Source organism: Entelurus aequoreus, linkage group LG23, assembly GCF_033978785.1.
Source record: "Entelurus aequoreus isolate RoL-2023_Sb linkage group LG23, RoL_Eaeq_v1.1, whole genome shotgun sequence".
Classification (NCBI taxonomy): Eukaryota; Metazoa; Chordata; class Actinopteri; order Syngnathiformes; family Syngnathidae; genus Entelurus; species Entelurus aequoreus.
Window position 1 is genome coordinate 6,430,081 of NC_084753.1, and position 8,943 is coordinate 6,439,023.

General features: G+C 36.6%; 1 protein-coding gene across 1 annotated transcript in view; it reads left to right on the plus strand.

The window, feature by feature from the left end:
• Positions 1 to 7,290, plus strand: part of lin9 (lin-9 DREAM MuvB core complex component) — a 30,022-nt gene extending 22,732 nt beyond the window's left edge. Inside the window, exons 14-15 of the mRNA XM_062034806.1 lie at positions 1,564 to 1,661; positions 6,685 to 7,290. Of these exons, the coding sequence (XP_061890790.1) occupies positions 1,564 to 1,661; positions 6,685 to 6,790 (204 nt within the window). The 3' untranslated portion in view covers positions 6,791 to 7,290. The remainder of the gene's footprint in view (positions 1 to 1,563; positions 1,662 to 6,684) is intronic.
• The last annotated feature ends 1,653 nt before the right edge of the window (positions 7,291 to 8,943 follow it).

Below are 8,943 nucleotides of genomic sequence, written 5' to 3' on the forward strand. Positions count from 1 at the left end.
AGTGTGTAAAGGATATCACCACATGGGCTCAGGAACACTTCAGAAAACCACTGTCAGTAACTACAGTTGGTCGCTACATCTGTAAGTGCGAGTTAAAACTCTACTATGCAAAGCGAAAGCCATTTATCAACAACACCCAGAAACGCAGCCCGGCTTCGCTGGGCCCGATCTCATCTAAGATGGACTGATGCAAAGTGGAAAAGTGTTCTGTGGTCTGACGAGTCCACATTTAAAATTGTTTTTGGAAACTGTGGTTTTGGGTTTTGTACAAAAGGTAAACATAGTAGGCTATATTCTGCGAGGCAAAAGAGTATTAGAAAGTATCCACTAACAAACGTCTCGAGATCATTACCTCTTAGCACCTGAGCACGTTTATTCAGTAGTAGAATTAAATGAACGTATTCCCTGTCCTTCACAATATTTGCCTCGGTGGGCGGAGACGGGAACACTAGCTTACACACACAGTATGCATGAACATATTTTGAAGAGGTTCATTTATCCTACTGATGTGTATTTATAAATGGTTGATTCATATAGGCTGGTAAGGTAACGTTTTGTACCTGACAAGTTTCGGCTACCTTGCTTCTGCAGCCTTCATCAGAGGTGTCACGTGATGGTCAGGTACAAAACTTTACCTTACTAGCCTATATATATCAACCATTTATAAATATGCATGAACATAGCCTTGCTAGTCCTGACTCGCTAGTGAGAGCACTGCTAAGTAACAGAATTTAGGAGGGAAAAAATGAGTGCAAAGCCAAATGTACCTGTGTGGGAATATTTGAGCAACACAAGCCCATCAACCTGGACTAACTCCCAAGAATGCCGAGTTTGTTGGAAAGTTATACAAACAAAGAAGCCAAAACAAACACCCTGACCTAGTTGGTCAAACTGAGGGGACAAAACTACTTCAAGATGTTTAATAGTCTATTGAAGTACAAGATTTGCTAACAGATTGAGAGTATTTTTATGTCACTTGTTTAGGATAAATAAAAGTCTTGACATTTCAATTACAATGCTTTTGAAAGGGTTACTTGCATTATTATTGTTATATACCATGAATTGATTACGTGGACCCCGACTTAAACAAGTTGAAAAACTTATTCGGGTGTTACCATTTAGTGGTCAATTGTACGGAATATGTACTGTACTGTGCAATCTACTAATAAAAGTTTCAATCAATCAATCAATATGATGTCAGATAATTACATATGTGCTTAATTTGGTCTCAGAATAATGCTGACAATAATATTGTTTATCGGCAATATCACATGTGACAATATATTGTCCAGCAAAATGTGTTATTGGGCCAGGCCTATTTCTGCCTCACAATGGCGTACACTTCAATTTTGTCATTAAATCACAACTTTGTAATTAGATAACATACTTTTTTTTTTTTTAGAAGTGGAAACAATGCCCTCTGCTGGATTTAGTGGTGCACTGTCACCCTATCCTACTCTACAAAAAGAACTGAACTCGCCATATTAGTTATACTTTCAATCTAATGTACCTGTACACACTCCCAGCACTCCATCCAATACCTTTCCTTGTCTTGATTTCCAGTGTCTGGCAGACGGAGGAGACCTGAATTCATTTGAGTTCAAATCTCTCACGGACTCCCTCAATGACATCAAAGCGTCCATTGATCCATCCAACCTCAGGTAGCTCTTACAATCAATACGTGTCCATGCATTAAACTAGTCCGATTTCTCAAATAGTTCGGCTCTAAATAAACATCCTACAACCCATGTAAATACCTTAATCCGATCATGTTCGTTTTTTTAAGAAGTCGGACTAACACACCTGGATTATGCGAGAGGAGATTCTTTGTATCGCGCATGCCCACGTCTCAACGCGCGGGAATTAACCCGGAAGCAGATACCATTTATTAAAAAGGTAGGCAAGAATTGTAATGGAGTAGACTGTTTATTTGCTTCACAAATTAAAAGAATAAACATTTTCAAGTGCATCGATGGTAGAAACAAAAATGGAGATCTATTGAAAAAGGTAGCTAAGGAAATGTAGATTCAGATTTCCAGACAAAATACGAGTGAGATAGAAGAGAATAAAGCAGGTATATATATTACAAGGCAAATAATAAAGTGTATACAAACCTCTTCACGCTGCATTTGTACACTCCCAACTGGTTAACAATAACTCAGCATTCCACACTACTGTCAAGATAGTCCAGAACAATAGCAACCTTCATTTTGAACAGTATCGGCCGGGGCACCAACAATCTTTTCCTTTGGATTTAAAGCTCCTTTCATCAATCTACAGAGCATTATGAATAAACTCCAGAGACATTCAAATGTTTTGTTTTCAGGATTCTCCCTCCGAAAATTCCTTCGAAACAATTCTCTCGTCGGTCTTTCTTTGCTTCGGACCTGCATCCGCTCCGATACATTTTTGGTAGCGTCATGTTTGTAGCGCAATTAAAGATATTTTCTTGGTGCTGTCTGCTATTTGACATACAAAAGATTTAAAGTAAGTATTATTTGCGGATGATACAACTGCGTTTTGTTCAGGAGACAACACACAGAAGATAATACAAATAATAACAGAAGAAATGAACAAATTAAATAGATGGTTTGACAAAAACAGACCATCTTTGAATCTCAGTAAAAGTAAAATAATGCTATTTGGTAACAGTAGAAGAGAAAGTCAAACACAAATACAAATAGATGGAATAGAAATTGAAAGAGTAAATGAAACCAAAATTCTAGGTATAATGATTGATGATAAATTGAACTGGAAATCTCATGTAAAAAATACACAACATAAAGTAGCAAGAAACACGTCAATAATGAATAAAGCAAAACATGTTCTAGACCAAAAATCACTTCATATTCTCTACTGCTCGCTAGTGTTACCATATCTGAGTTATTGTGTAGAAATATGGGGAAATAATTACAAAAGTACACTTCATTCATTAACGGTGTTACAAAAAAGATCAGTTATAATAATATATAATGTTGGATATAGAGAACATACAAACACTTTATTTATTGAATCAAAAATACTGAAATTCCACGACATAGTGAATTTGCAAACAGCTAAAATTATACCCAAAGCAAACTAACCTGCTACCCAAGAATATACAACAATTATTCTAAAAAAAAAAGAGAGGAGAAATATAATCTTAGAGAAAAATGTAATTTAAAACATTTGTATGCACGTACAACACTTAAGACTAGGGATGTCCGATAATGGCTTTTTGCCGATATCCGATATTCCGATATTGTCCAACTCTTAATTACCGATACCGATATCAACCGATACCGATATATACAGTCGTGGAATTAACACATTATTATGCCTAATTTGGACAACCAGGTACGGTGAAGATAAGGTCCTTTTTAAAAAAAATGTAAAAAATAAAATAAGATAAATAAATTTAAAAAAAATTCTTGAATAAAAAAGTAAAACAATATAAAAACAGTTACATAGAAACTAGTAATTAATGAAAATGAGTAAAATTAACTGTTAAAGGTTAGTACTATTAGTGGACCAGCAGCACGCACAATCATGTGTGCTTACGGACTGTATCCCTTGCAGACTGTATTGATATATATTGATATATAATGTAGGAACCAGAATATTAATAACAGAAAGAAACAACCCTTTTGTGTGAATGAGTGTAAATGGGGGAGGGAGGTTTTTTGGGTTGGTGCACTAATTGTCAGTGTATCTTGTGTTTTTTATGTTGATTTAATAAAAAAAAAAACAATACCGATAATAAAAAACCGATACCGATAATTTCCGATATTACATTTTAAAGCATTTATCGCCCAATAATATCGGCAGTCCGATATTATTGGACATCTTTTTACTTAAGACCTTCATTATATCTGTATGTGGTATTAAATGATGGAATGGATGAAGCAAAACAATCAAACAATGTACTAATATAATCCACTTCAAGAAACTCTTCAAACTTAAAGTGTTTACAAAGTACAAAGAAGAAGAACCATGATAAACATTCTGAATTTATTTCATCCATCCATTCATTTTTTCCAAATAATCTTACTCATCTCACCATATGAAATATAACTTACTTCACCGAGTATTATTTATTTATTTTCATTGTCATTACTTATGCAGTATATTGTGAATAAATTGAGAACAGGAAGTGAACAAAAGTTTTAGCAACTGTCATGTAAAAGAAAAGGGGTAGGATTAAATAAGCTAGGCTTCTTCCTACTCCTTTTCCAACATGTTGAAAAGAGAAACTGGAAATTGTGATGTATCATGTTGTATGGTTGCATGTTCCAAATAAACTCAAACATTAGAGACGTAATATTTGTAATTTGTGCCAATATTACAGCTGACCTCGCATACAACAGAGCTAGGCTGGTAACTTGTAAGGAGGCTAGTGTGACGTCAAAGGTCAACTGGAAAAGCAATGTTTATCCGCGCTAAAAGGAAATAAGCGCCCCCTAATGTACGGGAGGCACATGACCAATAGTCTCATTTAGAGTGTGTGCATGGACACTTGGACTTCACACGTAGGTTTGAAAATTCAAAGAAATTTACTACCGTATTCTCCGGACTATAAGACACACTTAAAATCTTTTTTTTTCTTCAAAACTCGACAGTGCTCCTTAAAACCCGGTGCGCCTAATGTGAGGAATAAGTTTGGTTGAGCTTACCCACCTCGAAGCTATTTTATATTGGTACATGGTGTAATGATAAGTGTGACCAGTAGATGGCAGTCACACATAAGCGATAAAGTGTAGACTGCAATATGACTTAAGTAAACAACACCAACATTTAATATGTTCCATTGAAAATATAGAACATTACACACGGCGCTCAAAAATCTATCAAAATGTTTTAGTAGGACTTTGGTAAGCTATGAAGCTGCACCGCTTGATGGATTGTACTGTGCTTCAACATACCAGTATTATTATGGTGTGTGTATAAGGTAAGACATATTATCTGGTGTTTTGTATCGCAATATTATGCAAAATCAACTTTTATTACCTTCTGGTACCTGCTGATCTATATTTGGGATCTGTATTTGTAGTCCGCGCCATTTCAAATATAAAATAGTGTAAAGTTCTTACTTATATCTTATATTATTAAGGTGTGTGTGTATAAGGACCGCAAAATGGCACCCATTAGCAGACATTATCTGGCGTTTTGTCTTGCAATATTATGCAAAAGCAACTTTTCTTACCTTCTGGTGCCTGCCGATCTATATTTGGGATCTGTATAAGTCCTGAAAATTTGTGCGAGTCCGCCATTGTAGTCCGTGCCAACAACATAGTCGATAATAGGGATGTCCGATAATGGCTTTTTGCCGATATCCGATATTCCGATATTGTCCAACTCTTTAATTACCGATACCGATATCAACCGATATATGCAGTCGTGGAATTAACACATTATTATGCCTAATTTGGACAACCAGGTATGGTGAAGATAAGGTACTTTTTTTTAAAATTTGTAAAATAAGATAAATAAATTAAAAACATTTTCTTGAATAAAAAAGAAAGTACAACAATATAAAAACAGTTACATAGAAACTAGTAATGAATGAAAATTAGTAAAATTAACTGTTAAAGGTTAGTACTATTAGTGGACCAGCAGCACGCACAATCATGTGTGCTTACGGACTGTATCCCTTGCAGACTGTATTGATATATATTGATATATAATGTAGGAACCACAATATTAATAACAGAAAGAAACAACCCTTTTGTGTGAATGAGTGTAAATGAGGGAGGGAGGTTTTTTGGGTTGGTGCACTAATTGTAAGTGTATCTTGTGTTTTTTATGTGGATTTAATAAAAAAAACAAAAAAAAAACGATGCCGATAATAAAAAAAAAACGATACCGATAATTTCCGATATTACATTTTAACGCATATATATCTCTAGTCGATAAGCGTTATCTTTTTCTCTATCTTCTTGTTATGGGACATTCACCCGCCGCTGTTGCCATTTCTAATGTAGATTAGTGTAAAGTTCTTACTTATATCTGTCAGTAAACTCGCCATGAAAGCACTAAAACATACCGGTGTAGTGAGTTTACATTATTCGCACAATGAACTGTAGTTATTAGAGAGTTCCGGTCGGACGCTTTTTCACAGCACACATTTCGGCGTTGTTTCCGGATGAGGAGATGCTGCTCCGTTATTGATTGAAGTAAAGTGTGAATGTCGTTAAAACAGTTAGCTCCATCTTTTGACACTTCTTCCACTCCCGTCCTTGCACGCTACACCGCTACAACAAAGATGGCGGGGAGAAGACGCTGTCGAAGGTGAGCCACGTAAATAAGACCGCCCACAAAACGGCGCATCCTGAAGAGACTGTCAGAAAGTGGCTTGAAGATGATGTGTAAAACATCATCTATGCAACATTTTGACCAAAGAACCACCATTACATGTTATGTAGACCACAAGGAAGTGTTTTATATTTAGAAAAATATATAAATAATATGACTCCTTTAATGCGCCCTATAATCCGGTGCACCTTTTATATGAAATAAAATATAAAAAAATAGACCATTCATTGGCAGTGCACCTTAATATCACACAGGAAAATACGCTACTTGAGAAATCAGACTAATTTAGTGCCTGTAAACGTAGTGATTGATGCTCTCCATGTTTATTTCATGCCTTTTTTTAAAAAGTGACTCCGCCCTGCTCACTCCCTCTGTCTGATACGGTGCTTCTAGCTGCTTCCAGAACAACGTGGAGATCCACGTGGCCCACATCCAGAGCGGCTTGAGTCAGCTAGGCAATCTGCATGCGTTTGCAGCCAACAACACCAACGCGGTGTGAGTGTGTCGTCTCCACGCCCCAGGTGCACGCAAACACACAAGTCTGAGTGCATGTGTACACCATCCTTGTTTGGACGCTTCCATCCAATGAAATAGCTCAGTGGAAGGACTTCCTGAAACGTTTCACCTTCCGGTTTTAGCCTTTGAAATTGTTTGAAAATGCTTTTGCCACCAAACTCACATCTCCAATAATTTGTTGCTTCCACGTGCCAAACATTGAGTTTTATAGTTGCTATTTATTTATTTCAATACTTTGTGTGTAATGGTTATGCAAGTACGGTAGGTTATTTGCTTTTCTTTGGGTGTTCCACTGACAGGAAAGCACAGTACAAGCTAAAGAATATTTTATAAAAGTGTTTATTGTAGATAATTGTACAATATCTGTCATTCAATGGTGTTGTGGTCAACATTTTTGGTGTATATTCAGAAATGGATTTTGTAAATTTTTGTGTGCACTCAAAAAAAGAGACGTTGGTATTTTTATAAAGGACAATTCCTGGCTTTTTTAATCTCTTTTTCTCTTCAACATGATCTTAGCATTTCACATTTGGCGGTTTCTGCGACCACCACACTTAGCCACTTAAAAATATTTTTTTTGTAAAGTTATATATTAAGAGGCAATTGTACATACATGTTTGTCTTTTTCTATTAAACCTAATATTGCAAAGATGCGAGTCACCGACGCTCTATGAACCAGGGTTTTTTTTTTTGTTAGCCTGTGGCACAATCGAAATATATTAAACAAGAAAAGTACAACAGCAGCAGCAAAAATGGGAAAAAAATAAGTTGAAATAGCGACAGGTTCTGTTGAAAATCGTAACAAAGATTTAACCCTTGCAACTGTACCGGAACAGTGAAAAGTTAAACTATTGTACTCCTTACACTTTTAGTGTGATATCCGTGACCACAAATCCCCAGTGATTGTGCAGCACTAGCCAATGAGCCAATGAACTCATGGTTCAGCCACACCAGCTGGCATACGTCACTATTGCACTTGTTGTATTGGGAAAATACGTTTTGTCAGCTATAATCAAAAGTTGATTTTTTATACAACTTATTAGCATATCTCAATCAATCAATCAATCAATCAATGTTTATTTATATAGCCCTAAATCACAAGTGTCTCAAAGGGCTGCACAAGTCACAATGACATCAGCGGTACAGAGCCCACATAAGGGCAAGGAAAAACTCACAACCCCAATGGGACGTCGATGTGAATGACTATGAGAAACCTTGGAGAGGACCACATATGTGGGTGACCCCCCCACTCTAGGGGAGACCGGATGCAATGGACGTCAAGTGGGTCTGACATAATATTGTGAATGTCTAGTCCATAGTGGATATAACATAATAGTGAGAGTCCAGTCCATAGTGGATCTAACATAATAGTGAGAGTCCTGTCCATAGTGGATCTAACATAATAGTGAGAGTCCAGTCCATAGTGGATCTAACATAATAGTGAGAGTCCAGTCCATAGTGGATCTAACATAATAGTGAGAGTCCAGTCCATAGTGGATCTAACATAATAGTGAGAGTCCAGTCCATAGTGGATCTAACATAATAGTGAGAGTCCAGTCCATAGTGAATCTAACATAATAGTGTGAGAGTCCAGTCCATAGTGGATCTAACATAATAGTGTGAGAGTCCAGTCCATAGTGCATCTAACATAATAGTGAGAGTCCAGTCCATAGTGGATCTAATATAATAGTGAGAGTCCAGTCCATAGTGGATCTAACATAATATTGTGAGAGTCCAGTCCATAGTGGATCTAACATAATAGTGAGAGTCCATTCCGTATTGGCTCTAACATAATAGTGAGAGTCCAGTCCATAGTGGATCTAACATAATACTGAGAGTCCAGTCCATAGTGGGTCTAACATAATAGTGTGAGAGTACAGTCCATAGTGGATCTAACATACTAGTGTGAGAGTACAGTCCATAGTGGATCTAACATAATAGTGAGAGTCCAGTCCATAGTGGATCTAACATAATAGTGTGAGAGTCCAGTCCATAGTGGATCTAACATAATAGTGAGAGTCCAGTCCATAGTGGATCTAACATAATAGTGTGAGAGTCCAGTCCATAGTGGATCTAACATAATAGTGAGAGTCCAGTCCATAGTGGATCTAACATAATAGTGTGAGAGTCCAGTCC